At 36.6% G+C, this 24,179-nt stretch overlaps 1 protein-coding gene across 2 annotated transcripts in view; it reads right to left on the reverse strand.

The window, feature by feature from the left end:
* The window catches only part of NSF (N-ethylmaleimide sensitive factor, vesicle fusing ATPase), a 133,041-nt gene that overhangs the window by 83,502 nt on the left and 25,360 nt on the right, over positions 1-24,179 (reverse strand). For both annotated transcript variants that reach the window (XM_054574877.1, XM_054574878.1), the window contains exons 5-8: positions 21,658-21,824; positions 18,530-18,637; positions 17,970-18,045; positions 15,205-15,360 (exon numbers count right to left, since the gene is read on the reverse strand). In XM_054574877.1, coding sequence (XP_054430852.1) covers positions 15,205-15,360; positions 17,970-18,045; positions 18,530-18,637; positions 21,658-21,824 — 507 coding nt within the window. The remainder of the gene's footprint in view (positions 1-15,204; positions 15,361-17,969; positions 18,046-18,529; positions 18,638-21,657; positions 21,825-24,179) is intronic.

The raw sequence follows: 24,179 nt of genomic DNA on the forward strand, positions 1-24,179 counted from the left end.
ACATCCACACTAAAACCTGAATATGGATGTTTATAGGAGTTTTATTCATAATTATTCATAATTGCCAAAATGTTAAAGCAATCAGGATGAATACACTTCAATGGGTGAATGAATAAATGGTATATCCAGAAAATGGAATACTACTTAGTACTTAAAAAAAGGTGAGCTATCAAGCCATGAAAAGACATGGAGAAACCTTAAGTGCACATTATTATGTGAAAGAAGCCAATCTGTAAAGGCTACATACCACAATATTTCAACTATATGACATTCTGGAAAAGGCAAAACTACTGAGAAAGTGAAAAAAGTAGTGGTTGCCAGTGATGGGTGGGGGTGGGGTGGGGGGAAAACAGAGGCTTTTGGGGGCAGTGAAAATACTCTGTATAATACCATACTGATGAATATATGTCATTAAACATTTGTCCAAACCCACGGAATGAACACCACCAAGAGTAAACTGTAAACTATGGACCTTGGGTGAATATGATGTGTCATGTAGGTTTCTCAACTGAAACATAGGTTATCACTAGTAGGGAACGTGGATGGGGGAGGCTGTGTGTGGAGGGGCAGGGAACATATGGAAAATTTCTGTATCTTCCCCTCAATTTCTCTGTGAGCCTAAAACTGCTCCTAAAAAAACAAACAAAAACAACAAAGTTTTAATTTTTAAAAATGCATGCAAAGCAAAAGGAAAAGGGGAAGAAACATGACTCCAAAAACCTAGAAAATAAAGGTAACTGGTAAGAGATATAACTATTTGTGGGATGGGAAAAAATGTTTAATAAATGTAACAAAGCTTGGAACATTTCAGGAATTCATTTCAGTAAGAGCTCTACTGGGAGACGGTGGCAGCATCTGGAGATGGAGTTGTATCGCAGACAGTAAAGCGCATCTAAAAACCACTGCTCAGTGCTTGAATGAAAGGACTCAGACTCCAGAAAACAGAAAAGCTTATCTAGAGAATGGCAAGTACAGCTTCACATCCAAGTTGTGAAATCTGGAATAAATAGTAATAATAATAAATCAAATAATTTTTTAGTGGCTGAATCAAGAACACTATCGATACCAGACTGGGAGTAAGGCAACCTGGATTCTAGCCTCTATTGTGATTTTAGCTTAAGTAAGTTGATTGACCTTCTGGGGCCCCAGTGCCCTCATCTATAAAATGAGAATGACATGCACAAAATCAGTGTCTCTCAAACTGGTGTTCTTTGGAATATTAATAGGTATATCTCTTTGTAAGTATGTTTGTTAAGTAAGTTTGGAAAATGTTAGACAAGATAATTTCTAAGGTCTCCTACTCTAACACTGTCTAATTTTGACTCAAATACACAACTACAAATGCATTTAAATCTGATGTATCTACATATAGATGGTCTCCTTTTGATTCTCTCATAGAGATAATTATTAGATAATGCAAAATGGGTGGCAATCCTTTTGGGAAAATTTTGTACAACAGCAACTGAGAGCAGAAAGCAAAGGGCCCACTAGCAAAAGGGGCAAAAACAGTGTTTGGTAAAGGACTGGCAATGCCATTTACTCTGTTCCTGTCTGTCTTTCTGAATTATCTTTTCCTTCAAAATCTTATGATTTGCTAAAAAACAGAATTATTCAACTACAAGTTCAATCCATTCAATTTTTTAAAAATTCCTGTTTAGATAAAATGGAGAAAATAATTCAATCTTTGGACTGTGGCAATAAACTATCATCTTTCCCTCTTAATTTTGACATAGTATTCTACCTGGAGACATTTCCACTTATAAGACAAATGTGAATTTTGAATAGCTGAGTCCTATATCTTTTAGAATCACATCTGGTCAGTTTTCTACAACCAGAGAAGAAAAATCATACTATAGAAAACCTTAACACAGTAAAGTGAGTCTTTCCTATCTTTTCCTAAACTCATCACAGCCACAATTGGTAGTCTAAAATTTAGGCCCTAAATGAAGAGTTACAGAGGAAGCCAAAGTAATCAAGTAACAGACAGAAAAGCAAAAACCAATAAAGAGAAGTTCTTTGGAAAGAGAAATACAATAATACAGAAAAAGTGGCAGGCAAGAAAGTCGTTGTGGATCACCATGGAAATGTCCTTGGAATGCACTAATAATCTGCAATTTGGATAATTCTTCTATGTATATTTGAGATTTTGACTGAGTCTATCTGATGTGTGGATTAGCAGCATACTAATTATAGGTTTATCCTACAGTAACCATTCATTATCAAAAGACTCTTAAGTCTTGCTAAGTTTTCTCCCTCATGACAGGATTCTAGATAGATTTTTAAAAATCAAAGCACTTCTAAAAACATTATATCATTGTGGATAAATTCGGGTAAATACATGTATACACAATACAGACGTCTGTATCTTTATATATCAGTTTTCAGTCACTCTGGAATATGAATAGGACTCAAAACTATTACTTACCCAGAGAAAAGATACTGTGTTAAAGCCTGAGGTATTAGTGAAGAACACAAAGTCACATATAAATCTTTGAGTATTGGATACATTATCTATAATAACTTTTAATCTCAAATGTCACACTATTAGGAAAGCGGTATGGAAGGGATTTACTGCCATCTTCTCTAACTTTGAAAAACCTAAAAGAACATATTAATTATTGAAAAGCAAAATCTAAGTTTCCTGCAGGATTTTTATTTTTATAGAGATTTCTTATTCATTTTTATTTTTATTTTTATAGAGAGGGAAAGTAGGGAAAAAGAGAAGGAGAGAAACATCAATGTGTGGTTGCCTCTTGCATGCCCCCTACTGGGGACCTGGCCCACAACCCAGGGACGTGCCCTGACTAGGAATCGAACCAGCGACCCTTTGGTGCACAGGCTGGCTCTCAATCCTCTGAGCCACACCAGCCAGGGCACGCAGGGTATTTTTTTTTTTTTAATTATAGATATATTATCAAAGGTAGATTGCCCCAAGTAACAAATCATAGGGAATTCCGAAAAAAAGTCTTGTTTGAGTCATGGTAGAAGTACTCTCCAAATGACATTGTTAAGATCTGGGCAGCACTTTGCTCACATTATTGCTCATTCTTTGTTCCACTTCCCTTCCTCCAACATCCTATTCTCTATTGTGTCTATCAAGATGGTTGTTGTTTTTCCAAGTCAGTATTTCACATATAAGAAACTGACAAGATTTATAGAAGTGGTAGAGCATTTATCAGCTCCTCTCTGATGGAATGTGATAAAAAGTAAATATAAATCAGCCAAGGTATGAGTTCACAAATAAAGAAAAAATATTTCCAAGTGTCCCCTTGACTACCTTATCAACAAACACTGTTTAAAATGGGTAATTACAAAACAGCATAAGACGATAATCTAAGGCGTGTTAACTATTTTCAACAGCAACAAAAGTTTAAGATAAGAAAGTATATCTAAACACTTGATTAAAAGGAATGAATTAAAGATTTTTGTCTTTTACAGAGCTATAAAAGTGCCTTTTGGCAATATAATAATACCAACCACATACCAGCTAGAGAGTGTTTTATAGTGAGCCAGGTACTGTGTTAGAAAATTTATACATATTAATGCTACACTGACAATAAAACTATGAAGTAAATACTTTGCAGGCAAGGGTGCCCAGGCTCACAGAGTTCAGGGTCCAAGGCCCTGAGCATTAAGAGGACCAGAGCCATAGAAGTAGTAATGCCAGACTCAAAGCCAGCCACGTTTGGTGTGCACAAGAGTCTCCTTACTGCTGAGGAAGAGACGCTAACCTACCATTATAGGGCTTATTTAGATAGAATTTTGCTCATACTATTTATCTTTTTCAGAAATAAAGTGTTATCATTATGTTCTTGCATAGAAAAAAAAAAGCCCAAGATACATTAAGAGAAAGTCACAGAACAGTGACTTGTGTGATCCTATTTAAACATAAAAATAAATCTATACATCCTAGTGTTCACAGTCAAAAACACACACATGTATAAATGCTTAAGCAGAGGTCTGAACAGATTCACCTCCATCTCTTTCCAGTGACTACCTCTAGGAGAGAGAGTAAAACTGGGGTGGGTAAAAAGAAGGGAGATACCACTTTTCACTCTGCATACCTGTGTTGTTTTATGAGGATTCATTACTGTTATAATTTGTAAAATAGAAAAAGCACAGAACCCTGACCAGTGTGGCTCAGTTGGTCGGGCGTCGTCCCGCAAACTGCAAGGTCACCAGTTCTATTCCATGCCAGGGCACGTGCCTGAATTGTGGGTTCAGTCCCTGGTCGGGGTGCGTACCAACTGATGTTTCTCTGTCACATCAATGTTTCTCTCCCTCTCTTTCTCCTTTCCTTCTGCTCTCTTGAAAAATAAATAAATAAAATCTTAAAAATAAAAAAGAAGAAAAAGCACCCATGCCTATGTGTGCACACACACACAATACACACTATCCTGAACTGATGCCTTTACATTTGAACGTACACTTATAACATCCACACATAGGAATGACATTTCCCATTGAAGCAGATAGCAGGCGACAAGAACCTAAGCAAAAGTACTTTTCCCCTTATTTCTGGAGTCTGGCTCCATTTCAAATCAATATGAGAGGTCTTTCCTAGATTAAGAAGGAATTTAAAAGGAGCTACATAGATTTAGTAATGAACTATAAATATCATCTCTGCTCTGACTTTTAAAGGACATGGCTCAAGTCTTTACTCCGCCAGTGCATCTGCTGCTTTCCCACACTGTCTACTTTGTAACTTATCACAATGTACCTCATGCTTTACATGATGCTGCTCTGGGATGTGCAAAGACAGTGTTCCCAAATACACTGTAAGCATATTGAGGGCCAGATTTGGGTCTAACTAAGTGTTCTACAACTGAGATTAATCAAGTTCTTGGCCTTTCTTCATTTCCTGAAAACTTGTATGATGAGCTAGGCACCACTCCAGGAGCAGAAAATACACTAGTGACAAGGAGGAGCAAGGTCTCTTCCTTTCTAAATTTATATTATGCTCTGGAGGTACAGACATGGGGGGTGGGGACTATAATACAGACACCTAACAAGCAATTATATTACCGTCTGTGCTGCAGCCTCCTCCATGTCTCAGGCCTGTCCCGCTCTCTCCATCCCCTCCCCCCCACCTTCCTCCAGGACACCACTATCTCTCCCTTGAATTGCTCTCTGAATTGCATAAAAGAAGGTATGGAATTATTGGAACACAGAGGAGGAACACTAAAGCCAAAAACACTCTGGAAAAACTGAGATCAAAGCTGAGGCCAAAGGGAGGAGTTGGATAAAAAGATGGTGAACAAACAAACTGGGATATAGAAGTAGGTAAGAGACAGCAGCATGGCAAATTAGAGGATCTGAAAAGAGCACTGGCTGGCCAGACCACAGAGCCTGGGGAGGGCGCACAGGCTGGCAGGCGGGAGAGCTGGGCAGGGGCAAGACCACATAGGGCTGGTAAGCCATGGAAGGAGTTAAGGAGAACTACTAAGGAGTTTGAACCAGTGGAGGGACAGGATCAGACTTGCCTTTTTATTAAAATTGCTCTAGTTACAGTGTGGAGAATGGATTACAGAAGGGCAAGGCTGAAGGCTGAGAGAGCAATTCAGCAAGAGATAATGGTGTCCTGGAGGAAGGTGGTGGCGGCGGCGATGGAGAGAGCAGGACAGGCCTGAGACAGGAGGGGGCTGCAGCGCAGAAGGTCTATTCGGTGCTGACTGGGAAGGGGAGGTGAGGAACAGAGAGGAGTTCTAGAAAGGGTCCAGACTTCCCACTAGAGCATTGCCTGAGATAGAAAACACAGAAGCAGGAGTATGTTTAGGGAGGCTGGAGGGGGCAGTTGAATGAGTTTAATTTTGAACTCACTTGGGGTGATCACAAGAGAACCAACAGGTTATGCTGTTAAACCCAGAGCTCAAAACTGAGACTGAGTCAGAGTATGCATATTTGAGAGTGACTGGCATAAAGCTACAGACAGATGTGATCAATTTTGGGGAAAATAAAAATTAGTGAGTGAGGAACAGAGTAGGTGTTAGACTCTTGAGGAACACCAGCATTAAAAGACACAAAAAGAGTCTGAAGAGGGACAGTCAGAGAGGTAAAGGAAAGTCTGAAACCCTTGCAGTCAGAGACACCAAGAGGTTACTTCAAGAAAGAGTGGTCGACAGTATACTTCTTAAACATGTGTGGATTGATTGAAGCTATGCTTCTTATTACCTCTGATTCAGGCTCCAGTTTCTTTTCATGGTGATGAAAATACGTCCAATAATATTCTCCATTCCCCCGAAACTAGGTCCTCTTAATTTTATTTCTAATACTTTCTTATAGAGACCTGAGTCTCATATCCAGTGTTGTCCACCACAAAAATTAATCACCAAATTCTGCGAATTTCAACTTTTTAATCTTTTCCCTTCCTATTCTCATTGCTACCACCCTAAACCAGGTTGTAACTACTGCACAACTGCACAATTGGAATCTACTGGTCTCACAGGCTACTCAGTCTTCTACCTCTTCTTTACAGCAATCCTTTTCACATGGTATAACCATACTAATTATCCTAAAATATTAACTTTAATTCTTTATTCTACTGCTGAGAATTCCCCAATGACTTCCCATAATAATAATTGATTTAAAAAATTCATTCATTTAGCAAATATTATGTAGGGTAGTACTTCTCAAACTATGCCAAGGTCCAGTGTTTTCTTTCTAAATTTTCAATCGATTGCAGACCAATGTTTTTGTAAAATACGATAACAGACATTGTGGTAATATTAAATTGTTTTTAAAAGTTCTAAATTCTTACCCTCAGCTTCAATATTCATCTTATCGTGGGCTGGTAACAATGGTTCATGGTCCAGCAAAGGTCGATGGTAGCAATTTTTAACTGGTGTGCCACAAGGAATTTTAAAACATGCAATAATACCTGGCTATTTAGTCAGGGGCACTGACCTCTTTTCCCTTACACTGTCAAATTAAAAAATGATATCAGCTGACACAACAATAGCCATCTGATGTGAATGAATCAAAATTATACCTTTTTTTGGTCAGAGTGGCAAAAAATATATTTTTTGGTGTGCTATAGAATTTTAGTAATTAGTTTATGTGTGTCATAAGATGAAAAAGATTAAACATTGCTGGTCTATAGAACACATTCTAAACAGCCCTGATATTGATAGCACATGGATAAAAGGAAGGCCTTAGAACAGTGGTTCTCAATACAGGGCGATTTTACCACCCAGGGGAGTACATTTTTTTACTGGGGGGCAGGGGGAACCACTGGCATGGAGTGTGTAGAGACTACAGATGCTGCTAAACATCTTACAATGCACAGGACAGCTCCCCCAGCCCCAACAAGGAACTTCCCACCCTAAAATGTCAAAAACACTGAGGCTGAGAAACTGCCTTATGAGTGTAATGCAAACAAACAATTATATTAAGAACACAGTTAGATACAGATGATGTATTATAGAATTGTACACCTGAAACCTATATAATTTTCTTAACCAATGTCACCCCAATAAACTCAATAAAAAAGTAAACACACACACTCAGAGCTAGATTTTAAGTATATATACAAGGTACAGGGGAAGCACAGGAGAAGCACCTGATTCTGAGAGGTCAGACAATCCTTACCAAAAAAAAAAAAAAAAAAAAAAAAGTCTTCATCTCTGATTCATAGCTTTCTACAACTCAACCCCAACGTAATTTTACTTTATTTTGTACAAGATTTTATTGATTTATTTTTTTAGCAAGAGGAGAAGTGAGGGACAAAGAGAGGGAGAAAAACATCGATGTGAGAAATACCAAATGGTTGCTTCTCGCAAACCCCCAACTGGGGACCTGGCCAGCAACCAGGCATGTGCCCTGACCGGGAATCACACCTGTAGCCTTTCCGTTTGTGGGACAACACCCAACCCACTGGGCCACACCAGTTAGGGCACAACCTAATTTCAAATCTGATTTCCTGCAGCTTCCTGACTGCTCTGCTAGACTGGTCTAAGACATGAATTACACACTTTGCTTCATCTGTCACTCTTCCTAGGATATGGACAACTAACCCTTCCCCTCCCCCTATCCAAAACCATTCAACACTTAAGGCCTCATCCAACCTCTGCCTCCTCGATGAAGTCCTCTGTGATTTTCTCTTAAAATTCCTACAGGATTTATCATCTGTACCACTTACTTGACATTTTATCATATAATGGCTTTTGATATCCCTTGTTAAGTAATGTTGTTTAACTTCTAAATGATTATTTTAACATTTATGTTCCATCTCAAAGTTGAGAGTTCACTTAAAACAGTCCTTCTGACACACCCACAGCCACTACCTCCTTCCTGTATTATGCTACAATAGGTGCCAAAAAACACATGAAGAAAGTGAACTGGAGTTATTGGACGTTACACTCCTACCACCAACTTTTCATACCTCTTGAGCTCATGACAATTTGAGTATATCACGTTATTAGAGAAATAGCCTATTTATAAAACCTTAATGTCTTAGAGAATTCATTCACTTTCATATATTGAGCACTTATGCTTCTTAGTCTAGGCCAAGCTACTGATTTTTGCCGCATTCGAGCTCCAGACAATCTGCCAGAAATAAGAAAATTAGAAATCGCAATTGAGACAGTTTCTCTACTCAAATTTTAAAACCTGAGCAGATAGAGATATCTTTATGCTTTCAATCAATGCACTCACTGCTTTGACAAAGACTGAGGTTTTGGAAAATGACTCTAATCTGAAAAGCAGAAGGGGAAGAAAAAGAAAGGGAGTAAAGAGGAGGAAGGTGACAAAGGGGATGAAGAAGGAGGCGGCTTTAGCTATTGAGCAGAGGGAAGTTTAAACAGTTGTCCTCTCTGGTATCTACATGCAAAGATCAGATTTCTGTAGTTTACAATTACCTCTACATAACTTATTTTGTAGAATTCTAGCGACTTACTGAAGCACTGGATAATTTCTGAATGCTAAGGTTGTCGCTTGTCAGTGCACACAGGAAATGGTAGGGGGTGAAGCCAGACCTACAGACCTTCAGTGTTTTAATAATTCCTATCTTCCTTTTCATACCTCAGACCTATTATGTCTAAGTTCTCAGAACCTTGTATGTGAGAAGCTTTGTAAATTTCTTAGAGAATTAATTAGGGGGGGAAAGGGGCAAAAGTGGGACTTATTCATTTATCATAGAATATTCTTTGATATAAAATTCAAGACTTTCCTGACTACTTGATTCTTAGCTTCATCTCTCAGTATCTGGAAAGGTGGTTCAGAACACAGACCCTGGAACCAGACATCCTGGTTTCCAATCCCCACTCACTATATGTGCACACTCAGCAAGTCATTTCCTTCTCCAGCTTCAGGGTTCCTGAGCCAGGAGAACCAAGTCCTACTCCCAGTTCTGCCTGTGACTTGCTTACTGACCTTGGGCCATAGTTTCTGCATCTGTAAGGAATTGCCAATAACGCCCTGGGAACCCAGGTCTTTACCCCTGAGCTTTTCTCCAAAGAAACTTCTTAAAGGGAGGGGACACACCTGTGCCTCTGCTCCCTGGCTGTGCTGACTGTGGAACTACCATGAGAGAGAACTAGCCTGTAATAGTATCGTTTTGTTTGTTTTTTTTTTAAATTACACAAGGAGAAGTCTAATATAACAGTAAAGCATTCAGACACAGGGGCATGCAGAGTAAAAGGCCAAAAATCTCCTTGTATTTCCCATCTTAACTTCTTTTTCAAGTAAACATTTCTTTTTCAATTCATTGTGTGTTTATAGAGACCTGTAACACATTTACTCTTTGTTTTATAGGGGTTTTTTTTCATTAAAACAAACATATCAGTATTTGCACATTTAGAGCTATATCACTTTAAGATTTGCTCCACTGTATATTCCACAATGAGGATGGGAAGATGAAGCAGTTTATTTAATCATTTCCTTACTAGATTCAAACTTAGACTTCAACTTTATAGTGACCCAATTATTGATCTATATATAACTCAACTGTACTTGTCAGCAAGTCTAATCCATTGGTGACTCTACAGATAACTCTGCATCCCCAAAAGATTTTTTTCTAAAAGTCTGTCTATAATTAAAAACTGCCAACTGAATTTGCATATATTTGACTCTGAGATATAGGCACAGCAACATAATTTCTATTCAAATGTAAGTAAATTCAACTTTAAAAATAAAAACCAATGGGAAAATTAATTCAAGGTTAAAAATTTCAGCTTATAGAAAAGGCACTTATTGTATTGCGTGTGTGTATGTGCGCACGTGTGTGTTTTAGTGTGTATGCTTGATCTCTAAATTCTGCTCTAGATATTTTGGAAATCACATGGTCATAAGCCACTTTCTTTTCCCAATTAAAAAAAAATTATAAATTTCCCGACCTGAAGTTAGAATTAGTAAATTATTAAACTTGCATTCCTCATGTCTAACTATCATCTATAAGCACTTTGTAGAAAACCAGAAGGGGGAAGTTTTACATCTCTAACCAGTGAGCAATTGCTTTCTTTTCCTTTCCTAATAAATTACAGGCAGACTTGAACAGATGTCAGGTTGGCATTCAAAACCTAAAATATAGCTGAAAAGCAAGTTATGACTAATACAAGGGGAAAAGATGAATGTCAGAAAGCTTCATTTTTTTCTTCTTTTTTTCAAATTTCAGATAAGCTCTTTAGCCTTAGGGTTCCTTTTACAGAGCCCTGGAGTTCGGCTAGATGTCTTAACCCCCATTTAAATTGCAATCTCAGCTCATGAGTGGGGGTGTGAAAATGCATTTTAAGAGTGTCAGTGTTTATGTTAATCTTAGCAAGAACTCCCTCTCTCCCAAATATGGCATGTTCAAAACCTTAGCGCCCTTTCTTCCACTCTATTTTATTTGTACTGTTCTTAGCATCTGAAAGATGTCTGCATGTGATTGAAAGGCTCCTTATCTCTGGGCAGCTCTACTCCATAGAGTAACTGCAGTCTTGCTTATGATACCAAAAGAGAGTTGCTTTCCTCTAGAATTTCAAAAGAAATCTTAAAAATACAGATTGAAAATGGGCTTAGAGAGGGAGGCACAGAGAAAAGGGGACGAAAAAGAACACACTGTCAGTTTGAAAGAATGGGGGCATGAGACCATAACAAGTGGCTTTCCTTCCCACTAGGTGGCCTGGGTATCTGCAAGGTGTAGATCCACCACAGGACAGAGTGAGGCTTGAGGACTCAAGTCTCTCCACTCTTTTCCTTCTCGCTCTAAAATGGGAAACTTCTACCAAAGCCTCTTTCTTTAGATATATGTGAACCTTGTCCTAAAATTACACTAAGGGACGCTAATTCTTTTACAATTATTCCACTGTTCTTTGAAAAGGATTTATGTGTTTTTGCTCTGACATTTACAGTTTAGAAGTAATTGTCAGGGGTGCTGAAAAATGAAGTTTCTTTGAAGGAATTCTATCTTCACCAACAAAAGAGCTACAGTGAGAACTGAGATAATCAATCGTTTATCCTGAGCACTCTCCAAAACCACATGCAACTAGGTGTGGCGAATGTCTGAACAGAAGCATATATTCAGTTGACATCTGGGTATGCTCAAGGGCAGCAATCAGCTGTTGAGTTTGTTCACCTGTCCTTCCAGATACTGGTTCTTGATGCACACATTTCTACCCTGGCACTCAAAAGGTGCTCCTGTTATCCCGCAAAGTAAGGATTTAAGGTCATTCGTAACTGAACGTCTATCATTACAGGGGCTGGAGGACATTCTGACTAAAGAGCTATTTGGTATCCACTAAATGCAAGAGAGAGGTCAAGATTTCTTTGTGAATGCTTTCATATACTTCCAAGGAAGAGCTGCCCCACAAGGGTTTGGGTGAGTCTAACTGCTACACACAAGGAAAAACAGAATAGTTGCAGTGATGGAAACAACAACAAAAGCAGAAGTCTAACCCATTACCCCCTAAGTAATCCCTTTTCCTGTTTCTACACATGGATTTCCTTCTTCTGTCTACAGGATTGTAAATGACTTCTTTTCCCCCTTTAAGGCTTTCCTTGATTTTAATTCTATAAAAAAAGTATAACTAAAATAGGAAGGTATATACCACATAATTCAAAGTATTTCAAGAAAGAAACTAACAGATTATAAACTAACATTGGGTTAGGCAAAAGTAGGTTCACAGTTTTTCATGTGGAAAATAATACAAAATTAAAAAATAGTAATACAAGAATAAACTGTTTTGCATACTCACAACTGTAAATCTACTTTTCCCCACCCTGCATAGGACACTTATTTCATGTATTTACCTCAACTGATCCCCAATTTTATTTCTTAACTGTGTGCCTCAGATTAGTCCTTTAGTCTTCCTATAGCTCATCAGCAACATTCTGTATCTAAACTATATTTTCAATTTTGAAAAGCAGGATGAAGTTTTACGAGCAAAAAGAACTGTATTACCTAGACGCATAATTATCAGTCTCATAAGCATGACAAAAGAGAATTCTAAATTTATCACTTTGTGAACTTCAAACTTTGATGTATAGGCAAAAGGATCCTTTTAGTTAAGATTCCTGTTTACAAAGTAGATACAACTCTAGACTTCATGGTAAAGATGATTTGGTCTCAAGCCAAAAGTAAAAAAGTTCTCTGCTTAAAGTAAAACAAAACAGCCCACAATTACTCTTTCCTAATCACTATTTTTATATTTGAATTAACCATTCATAGCCAGTGTCCAAATGAATCCCGCAACCACACAGGGTTATCTATTTCGTTAGCAAAGTGTGAGGAAAATAATCAGCCAATTTGTTTCCACCTGGCAGGGTAAAAGAACACAGGGTACAGATAAAAAGGAATTCTGTAGAATTATTTTGTATTCTATCCAAAAGTAGCAATTTGTAATTTTATATATCTTTACCAATGCCTAACAGGAATTTCATAACCACACTGTACTTGGAGTTCAATAAGTGTTCTACTATGGAATTTTCTCAAAATTCACAGGGAAAAAGAAGCCTTTATTGAAAAATAGGGGATGACACATTCATAGCAAGAGAATTACTGATTCACAGCCATTTTACCATTTAAAAAATAGCGTTAGAACACTGAGAATCTTCATTCAGAATAAAGAAAATATCTTCCAATACAGCTCAAAAGCCAAGGTAGGTTTATACCTACTTTCTCTTAAATCAAACTGATAGCACATGCTTCTTGATGGCAAAAAGCCATGATGAGAAAAAAATATATTACTTTTAAAAAAGGACAGAATTCACCCTGGCTAGGTAGCTCAGCTGGTTAAAGTGTCATCCTGATACACCAACGTTGTGGGTCAATCTCCAGTCAGAGCACATACAAGAAGCAATCAATGAATGCATAAATAATTAGGACAACAAACTGGTTTCTCTCTCTCTCTCTCTCTCCCCCCCTCCCCCCTCCCTCCCTCAAATCAATAAATAAAAAATTTAAAAGACAGACCTCTTTCTGTTTAACTTATTGTAAAGATACTAGAAAAATAAATCCATAAAAAGGGTTCTGGATAGTAGCACTCACAAACAAAATTCAAATCCATAGTCAAAAAGCATGTTAATAAAAACAAAAGCATACTATTATAATTCAACTGATTTCAATACAGACTACCAGTAAATTCACTTGGAAATTCCATATCTGTTTTGGTTTACTTTCAAGCTCTGACAGCTGGCAAAATCACAAATCAACCAATATGAGTTTTACTCCTTTATGAATTATCTACCCAACCTCAGACAGAGGCCTTAATGAGCAGGTTTAGATAACACACAAACACAAATCCAGTATATGAATAACTGAATCCTCCGTAGCTTCCAATTGTGAGAAAACATCTATAATACAATTAAAAGGTATGGCTTCACAGAAGCAGTTATTCTTCCACTTGTTGGCTGGATAGTGTAATGTTCAAAGAAACAGAGTCATTAGATTCTTTCTATACCAGAGCTTGCTCTTGAAATCCAGAAAAAAATATTCTACAAGAATAACTTACATTTGTAATCATTCTTTTATGTCTGCCTATATCTGCAATGTACTTAAACAATATTTCCATGTCTTGATCAAAGACATTTTATGAACTTATTGTGCCTCAAAATATACATTGCCAAGATAGTGAACTACCACGCTTTTTACTATTTTCCAAATTAAAATAGTTTTTTATGGACTTGGCCTTTGGATCTTTCAGATAAAAAGGTATGTTATTGCCATTTCAAGGTGTATAAAACTCAGGTGATGAGGGTCTCTGTCATTTTCTCTTAATCCAATTCCAAACTCGACCTTTACCCAGTGAACAGGTGTGTGCTGTTCCTGTAATTTATCAGAGTGAGCGACCAGGCAGAAAAGCTACCAACAATAGAAGACTAATAGAACCAAGCACTTAGTGCCTAGAAAGCAGTTCTTATCCCGCCATTATGAATATACTTTTATCTCCCAGTGGCAATTTAAAGATAAAGAATGATGGAAGTGAGGGAAGTAATATATTCATATTCCTTCAGGTATTTTTTTTTCTTGGAGACTTTTTATACTAAGTCTGCCAGGAGCTATTGTTATAAATTCCTTTCTGAGATATTCTGTGGCTCACATTCCAATCCAACCTATAGTATCGATATGAAAACAGCCATGACAGCGCTTCCACTAGGGAAATAATGCCACTTCACACAGATAAGTTAAATAAATCTTCAAGAAATAGTGCATTTCTTTGTAAGCAATAAGGAAACTCCTATCTATACCCTGCATTTGCCTTATTGGAACCAAACTTATAAAATTTAAAAACCAAGTACCTACTTACTAGGTATGAAGATGTACTAATTAAGTAATGCAACAGCACCCTACAAAGCAGCAGAGGCCAAAATTAGAAGATGCCCACAGACTAATAGATGATGATTATTCAGCAGGGTAGAGCTTACCCACAGTGGATCTTTAGAGTCGGGCAAAATTTCTAAATATTCTCTATGTAAAAACATTCATAAATAAAATAAAATAGAATAAAATTTCTAAATATGTCCAACAGAAAAACATACTTGAATAAATATACAAAATGGAGCAAACCTACAAATATTTCTGTGATTTCCCCATAAATTTAAAATGTAATTTTTAAAAATTCTAACACTTTAAAAATCTTTTAGAAAATCTTTTTTAAAGTAGTTAAAAGAGAAAAATACTTTGGCAGGCCTGAAGAATAATTTCAAAACATTACTGAAAAGAGACTTCATCATAGTCATTTTTTTTTTTAACAATAGAAGATTTTATCAAGTTTTCTTTTTTAAACTCACCCATCTGCTCCACAATCTCTGGAGGAAACACTCGGGAAGCAAATGCTCGTCGAAAAATATCTGAAAATTCCTTGTCCAAACCTCCTATTCCCATTTTTTCAAAATTCCAGTCAGGATTGATGATAGACTGGCGGTTTTCCTTGGTTTTAGCTTTGCCTATGTCAAACAAAGATCATCAAATGTGAAACAAGAACTTCATCAGTAAGTGTAAAAATATAGAGCTCACTGGGCATCCTCAATGAACAAAGAGAAGCTACCCTTATACAAAGATGAACAACATGCTGATTTTCTACTAAGGATGAGTTTTGCTAGTTTAAGTATTTTGTCTGGTCTCCATTTAGGGTCAGTAAAACACTTTCGAAATGACTAGCGACACTCATGCTGCAGTCCATTTGTAATCAATTCATGGAGCTTGGTCTCATCAACCTTTAATCCTAACCATGTTAACTAATTTGGTTGATTAGAAGAAACACCATGTGCATATCTGATGAAGACAAGACTAGGTGCCAGAATGCAGCTGAAATCTAGCAGTCCCTCAAGGCTCCTAAAGCAATTGTGTTTAAAAGAACATTATTTTTATCTAGATTAAATTTATAATTGAGTATATAACCCCCCAGCCTGATTAAGATGGGTGGCTTATTTGCTTTTTCTTCACTTGTACACAAAAGTCAAAAATCATCCTAAAGTCTTTACAGATTTCAAAATTCCTGTTTTCAAATTCTCTCAGACAAAAATTATTTAACGTAAATGTCATAGTGCCACCTAAAGTAATTTAAGAGAACCACATTATCACAAACACAAAGAATAAAAGTTCCTTAGTACACTCTACTATAAATTAAAAAAGAAAGTAGTATTACAGTTTCTTTTTAATCAGGGAAGAAAAGGTTGCATTAGAAAAAGTTTATCTTAAATGGTAGTTTTTCAATTAGAATTCTGTGGACTTAACATTTCCTTTACAAAGCTACGGAAAATAGTTTTCTTACACTCTACTGCCCTCTTGTGGCCAAACTTATTGCATGCTATAAATCATGACACAATTCTATTTTTCAATGAGAAAAACCTCTCAACTACACCTTTGTATGAATTACTTAGAAATACCCACTGAAGGAACATGTATAAAGGACCCATAGTAATGACCAACAGGGTGGGGACTGACTGAGGGAGCGGGGTAGGGGAGAGCAACAGGGTAAAAATTGGGAGAACTGTAATGGAACAACAATAAAAAAAAGGATTAATTCATAATATAGGTAAGCCCATTTTTATGTCCTACTATATTCTATTAAAAAAATCTCTTGTATCTATCTACTTATCTATTAGTTTGCTTTGCATCTAAGTTCATTCAGTCTTGTCTGCACTTGCTGTATTGACATTTGGTATTTGATAACTTTCCATACATCTAATCCTCTGTACATAAGATAAACTACAAGGAAGTATCTTGAAAACTGAGTACTAAATAAATGTGACATATAACCATTAAAAAAAAAAGAAGTACCCACATTTTATGAAAGCCATACAACTTCCTTGCGACAAGATACTTTAACAAAAGATGTACAAAACATAAAATACAAAGCAATTGCTGTAGAAATGTAATGGATGGATAATAAATATTGATATATCCTACATCCATAAAATGACATATATAGTAATTAAAAATTATGTTGAAAAGGTGTATTTATTAAGATGCTTGAAATATATTAAACAAAAAGAGTAAATTATAAAACAGTATTAAAATAAAATCACATTTAAAAATTTAAAAATTTTAGAGTTGCTTGAGTTATTTTTGGGTGTTATCCATAGTTTATGAAATAAATATTTTACTTATAATTAAGAAAATATCAGTAAGAGGCAATGATAATCTATTAATAAAGGAAAAAAGGCCACACATTCTAAGAAAGTTAAATAATCTTGGATATGACAATGTGCAACCAATGAAAATTCTCTACTTTCTTTTGGAGTAGACATCAACTTAGTTACTGGTGAGCTACTCTTCTGGAAGCCAAATCTGCATTATTTTAATAGACTAAAAGTAGGGCTAATATAAAAAGTATGACTGGACTATGCATCTGTTGGAAAGAGTTTCTTCCCCTACACATTCATCATTTAACGCAATCACTAATAGAAGTGCTGCATTTAACACACAACCAGGTGAGAGACATCCTACACAAAATAACTGACCCTTAATCAAGGTCATGATAAACCAAGAAAGTCTGTGGAACCGCCTGAGACGGGAGAGGACTATGGAGAGTAAACAACTGAAAGCAATGTAGAATCCTGAAACAGAAAAAGAACATAATGAAAATACTGGTGAAACCTGAACGAAGTCTGCAGATTAGTCAGCAGCCATGTCACCATGATAATTTAGTTTTGGTGACTGTACTATGGTCATTTAAGATGTAACAGCAGAGGAAGCTGGTGAAGGGTGCACAGGAACTCTCTGAACTATTTTTTGCTAATCTTCTGTAAATCTAATTTTATCTCAATATAAAAACTTTAAAAATTAATTTTATCTGTATCTTTTTCCTTATAGTGTGGTTCCTAGGACATAGAATAATTACCGATGTGGCTCACACTATATTTCTATTGGACAATGCTGACCTAGTGAAGGTTTTAAACTTTTTCTTCATTGCACATTGTGATTTTGTAAAAACCTTTCTCAAGGGAAGCACCCTTTTCTCCTTCCCACCTGAAAATCACTGTAGTTGGGTCACACGTGATAACAGAGATGACCCCACTTTATTCAGAATCTTCTAAAAACTGATTCTTACCAATAAGATTGAGTGATGAATTTTCTGCTTTTTCAAATGCAACTTGACTGTTTCCAACAACCAGTCCTACTTCAATCTGTACAGAAAGACAATAATTAGTATAGTAGTCTAATAGCAGACTCTGGGCTCCTCAAAGCAAAGCTGAAAACAAAGGGGAATGAGGTCTCTTGAGCAGAGCCAATCTGTAAGCTATCATCTAAGTTTACATTTGCTTTTGTTGTAACTATCTTCTGGCTATTCCTATTTTCTTTATTTCAATGCATATGTCTTTTCATAATGCCTGTCTTATTGTTATTATTTATTTACAATACATATCATCTGCATTCAGTCAGAATTACAAATTCCAAATTACCATGAAGGCTACAAATAAATGTATTTTATGCTATATTTTAATAACAATGCTTGCTATAAAGCAATTTTCTGTCCCTACTATCGTAAAAGACAGGGTACATAATATGAAAGCAATCACTGAGCAAGAGAATGGGTAGAAAAATTCTATTAATCTGCATAATTCACATTATAAAGACTATTTACCACAAATTATTAGAAATAAAACATACCTTCTGTCTTTTACCTGTCGCAGGCTCTCCCTTCAGGATGCTGGGATCCATGGCTTCGATATCCTTTACCAGTAAGCCAAAAAGCTTTTCATTGAAGCTGAACACAAGCTATGCAGAAAAGAGGTAAGGGCAGAAAAATCACTTTATAACATAATGGCTTGATTCTCGTATCATCATCAATGTTTTCCAAATCCAAAAACCAACTTTGTCCTGTGTGTTCCTCTCAAATCTGCCCCAGTGGCAAGCTACCCACCTAACCAACGAGAGGAAAAGGGAACTAACATTTATTGAGCTATTTGCTGTGTTCCAAACAATCACCACAAGAGGTTATGTTATTAATATTCACAAACTCTCTTGGAAACAGAAATTATTCCTCAGTTTTAACTGGTGAAGAAGCTGAGATCCAGATGGGGGCTAAGCCCTGGGACCCGGAGTCACAGTGAATGACAGTGCCATGGTTCAGCCTGGGTCTGTGACTCTGATACCTATGCTTTTCTATAACCAATACAGTGTCTGATGCAGTCATTTGCCAAGTATTCATTGAGTGCCTTCCATAAGGCAGGCCCTCTTGTGCGTGCTGGGGGGTAACAGTAAGCCTAACAGGCAGAGTTGGCTGTCAGTCTTGCCACCACTACCTACAACGAAAGACAATAAATATAAAGAACAGTGATTTGTGGTAAGATATTTATTTCTTCTCTGTATTATGGAGGCTTTTCTCTCATGGGTTTATAGATGTCTGCATGTTATTTGTTTTAAAATAGTTAAAAACATGAACGCATTTTCTATTAAGCATTCTTTTAAGCATTTTCCACTAAAATACGAAAGCTAAAGGAGAAGGTAAAAACAATGAAGTTTAGTGAGGCAACTCGAGCTCAACTCTGAGTCCGAAAGTGTAGGAATCCAGAGGAATGTTGTACAGTCCAAAAGGCAATGGAAAGGCAGGCAACGAGTTACCAGCTAAATGCTCTCTTGGGGAGCCTTCCTGGACCATTCAATCCAAAGTAGCACCACAGCGGCTCCCTAGTGCGTCATCTCACTTTACTTACACCGCAGCACTTAACAGTCCATGGCATTTCTTTCTTATCTCCTGTCTTCCCAAACTAGAAAGTAAGCTCTGTGAGAGTAGGGATTATGTGTATTTTCTTCACTGTTGATCTGCAGTGTCTAAAATAGTGGCTGGAACATATTAAGTATTCAATAAATACTTGTTTAATTAGTTGGTCAACTGACTAGTAGGTTCTTGTCTCAGTTACACCCTTGGATGCGTCACTAGGGGCATTTCCCTTCCCTGGACCTAAAATTCCTCATCCGCAAAATGAGGAGGTTAGACAAGATAAAATCTGAGGTTCATTCCAATTCTAGTATTCTTAAAAACACCACATTTTGCCATGTATAATGTGCTCCCGTGTATAATACGCATCCATGTTTTTGGCCCAAACTTTCAGGAAAAAAATCTTTCGTTTTAATTTTTTAATTCAATTATTTATTTATTTATATTTAGATCCTTGTTTTTTGTATTAGAAAGGAAATTCAGCATTTATTTTTAAACATATAGGGTACAAGTAATTTTACATAACAAATAATTACAAAACACAGCAACAAATACAAGGTATTTCAGGTACTACCCAAGTATAATGTACACCCTTATTTTTCCCTAAAAAATTTGGGGAAAAAGTGCTCATTATACGTGGCAAAATATGATAATAATAAACATACTGTATCCTTCTCCTATCAGTAATTCAGTTTCTATTTGCAAAAGTTTGATATTATAACATGTGGATTATCAAATTCTTAGTCTTGTTCAGATCTATGTCACTGAACAGAATAATGAAAAGAAATAACCCCTTTACTCCAACAACTCTTTCCTCCTACCACTTTCCTCATTCCCCATCTTACACACCTTCCCATGGGAGAGACTGCAAGGGTGGTCCAGGCAAGTCGTTACAGATCGGAATGCTGTAAGCAAGGATTCTCCAGGATTTTAGTCTCAGGATCCCTTTATAAGCCAAAAATTTCTCAAGACCCCCAAAGGCCTTTGTTTACATGGGTTATATCTATTGATATTTACCATATTAGAAATTAGAACAAAAAACTAAAATTTATTTATCAATCTAAAAATAAGTAAATCCATTATGAATATTTTTTACTTATAAAATATTATTTTCCAAAATAAAAAAATCGCAGGTTGAAAGAGTGGCACTGTCACACTTTCATAAATCTCTTAATGAAAACAGCTGGACCCCATGTCTGCTTCAGTAGTTGATGTGCTGCACTAGCATCTATCTACAAAACTCCGTTTGCTCATAAGCGAATAAGAGGAAAAAGACACATATGTCCTGGTATTACTATGAAAGTAGTTTTGACTTTGCAAAGCCCCTGAAAGAGCCTCAGGGACCCCCAGGGACCTTAGGACCACATGTTGAGGGCCCTGCTATGGATCTACGATAGGAGGAAGGGATTAGAAATGACTAGGAAAAGTCACAAAGAAGCAAACAAATGTAATATAGGGGCAAAAGAGCAGTGATTATTTATGTATTTATGTATATGAACAAATAGCAATTTATAAACTCACCCATTTTTTAAGAGTACAATTTTAAAAGGACAGAATTTCTTCCTAGGAGGTTAACAATATGCTATCAACTGAAGTCCAAACAAAGGGTCAATATCAATAATATAATTTTAAAGGAGAGAGAATCAGGGCTTCAGAGGTTCTATAAAAAACCTGAAAACATACATATATATATATATATTTTTTTTTTCCTTAAGAGTCTCTAAAAGGTTCATACCAAAAAAAGAACTACTTTTCTACAGAAATGTATCAGCAAAAGAGTAAGACACCCAAAGCAAACAAATGCCTTACAATAAGAAAAGAAAGAAATTTGAGAGATGTATGTTTGCAGTATTTCCAAATTTACAGATGGAAAAGCTGCTGCAATTATATATGACACTGTAACCTAAAGGGACTTCAGAATTTTTGGGAACCTTTCCCTTACTTGTTATCACTAATCTTAGATATACCTGTTTCTCTGCAAAGCTCCTCTCAGTTTTTTAAAAGTAGAACAATTGTGGACCACTGCAGGGATTAGAATGCCTATTAATGAAAGTAATGAAAGGAAATTTCAAACAACCTGTTGTCCCACGGAGAATGCCTGGTTGTTGAACTGTTGAATAAATTCTGCTGCCATCTTGTCAGTATCATAAGGGTTGGAGTCGATGCTTTTTTTCTGCAGGAAATCAATCTCGATGGTCATTGTGCCAATACATTGTTTGGCCTTGTCAAACGTATATGAGGACACTGGGGGCGGGGAAAGAAGCATTATTTTAAATCACAGGGACACCAAATACTTGCTGTGTTTCAAGTAACTAAAAGTTTCACCTAGATGAATCGTAACAGAACTTGACCAAAAGGGGGCTTTACGTGGCCTTCTTCGGGGGGCACAGGCACAGATTTTAAAACATAGTAATAACCACTTGAGTTTCTTCCCCACCTGAAGTAATTAGAACATACTGAACAACACTCTTCTACTTTCATTCCTCATCTGCCTCCGATGGGGAAATCACAGTCCCCTGCTGCCCCCTAAAGGCCTCCGCATCTTCCTCAGAACGACAGTATTTGAAGTACCAGTGATGTTGACATAGAATGCTGTTTCCAAACAGATTTTTCTTTGACACAAGAAAGAGCTAAAGTGAGCGGTGTAGGGACTCTTTGCCTTAACAAAGTAGGATGCAGGAACCCCTGCAATAAAAGGCTTGAGAAATACTGCTTACTACAGGGATTTGCTCCAAAGCAACTTACAGTTTGACATTGCTTTTTTTTAATACTATAAAAACATTTACTGAATACCTACTGGATCCAAGGAACTACAGTAAGTTCTACCTGTTGTACATGTTTTTAATTCATCCTTGTATTAACAGCACCTAACAGTGTATGTTAGATGCTTAATATATTCATGAACTGTTTAAATGGAATAGCAAAAAAACAAACAAAGTCCTACCATAGTCTCCAACTAATAACAAAGGAGGAGAGACAAATTTTGGAGTCTGTGTGTTTCATAACAATAGATTCTGTTAGCAACTAGAAGAATCATTTAGCTCTTTGTGCCTTGATCTGTGTCACATCTTCTATAAAATAAGACTGGATTGGATAAATCTTTATGATTTCACACTCTAAATTATGTTCTAAACTTATTTCTTATAGTCTAGCTACTTGAGTTATGTACAAAGATTTTTTGTAAATTCTTTGAATAAAGTTGCTTGTGTAATCATATTTTTATATTTTAATTTGCTATCATAAAGGGGGACACACATATTTTAAAGATAAACATTTTCAAAAGCAAATTAACAAAGGAAGCCAAGCTAAGGGGATGGAATATGTACTGAGGATCACATCTCAAATCTCAACTGGGAGTTTCAAAATACTCTCCTGCCTACGCCACTTCTGGATGTTTTGTTCTTTCTTAACATTTCCCAGAAAGTACAAGTTATATGCTAAGTAACATTCATAAGCAAGAGAGCTTAGTTGTTTCCCCACAAAATGAAGGTACTTGTAGGATGTAATACCAATGTAAACATGAATTACGTGATCCAGCCATTCCACTCTCAGATGTCTGTCCCAAAAAGACTCTTGGACATTTGCCTAAAAACAGATCCATAGAGTTTCACTGAAGCATTATTTGTAATATTCAAACAGTGAAAAAACGCTGACCAGTAGGGATGATGAATAAAATTTGGCTAATATGAAATACTGTACACAATTAAAAATAATGTATATTTAATACAGATGAATGGCCCATTAAAACATACCATTGAGTAAAACAAGTATATTGCAGAAGAAAGATCTGTATAGTATGCTACCATTTTGTGCATTAAAGACTTCAAAACAATTCCATAATGACATAATGCATATATATTTACGGGTATATGCACATATGAATATATGTGTATCATCCTGAGAGCAAGGAATTTGCATAAGCATGTTAGAATATCATCATTACTGACTACAGTTGTCAAGTGCATTTAATCCAGGTCAATGTTCCTAAATAGGAAAGGCCACGCAGTTAACCATGGCTGTGAATGCTATGGGCGGCGCCATGGACAGAATCACAGGCAGCACCACCGTCAGCACTGTCCTCAGCACCGTGCTCAGCCTGCAAGGGGACAGGTGCCAAAAGAGGGCAGGAAGGTTGACAATGTTTTCTTAGTTTATGGCTAATAGCAATTTAATGTCAAAGACTAATAAAAAATATTTTATAAGTAAAAAAAACCAATGCTTTGAATAAACTTAGCTATCATAATGATAGGTGTACTATAATGGCCAAATGTGTTCATTGAACATCAGTCTGTAATAATTAAAATATGGCATTTCCAGATGAACAGAAGACTAAATGATTCTTCCAGAAGATTCCTAAGAGTAAAATCTTTGACCTGACTAAGAAATACCCACCTTGCAGATAGAGCTGTGGTTCCAGAGCCCCTGAACCAGGGCTCCCCTTCATGCCACACTCCTATCCTATCTGTGCCTGCACCTCTACTTACAGGGAGCCCACATTCTACCCTTACAGCCACGCCCTCTGCATCGCTCAGGCCCCATACCCTTCCTTGTCTCAAACTTACTCCAACTTAGTCCGACCCAATTACTTGGTTTTATAAT

This window comes from Pteronotus mesoamericanus, unplaced genomic scaffold, assembly GCF_021234165.1.
Source record: "Pteronotus mesoamericanus isolate MK-2021 breed Mesoamerican mustached bat unplaced genomic scaffold, CSHL_Meso_final contig_269, whole genome shotgun sequence".
NCBI classification, from domain to species: domain Eukaryota; kingdom Metazoa; phylum Chordata; class Mammalia; order Chiroptera; family Mormoopidae; genus Pteronotus; species Pteronotus mesoamericanus.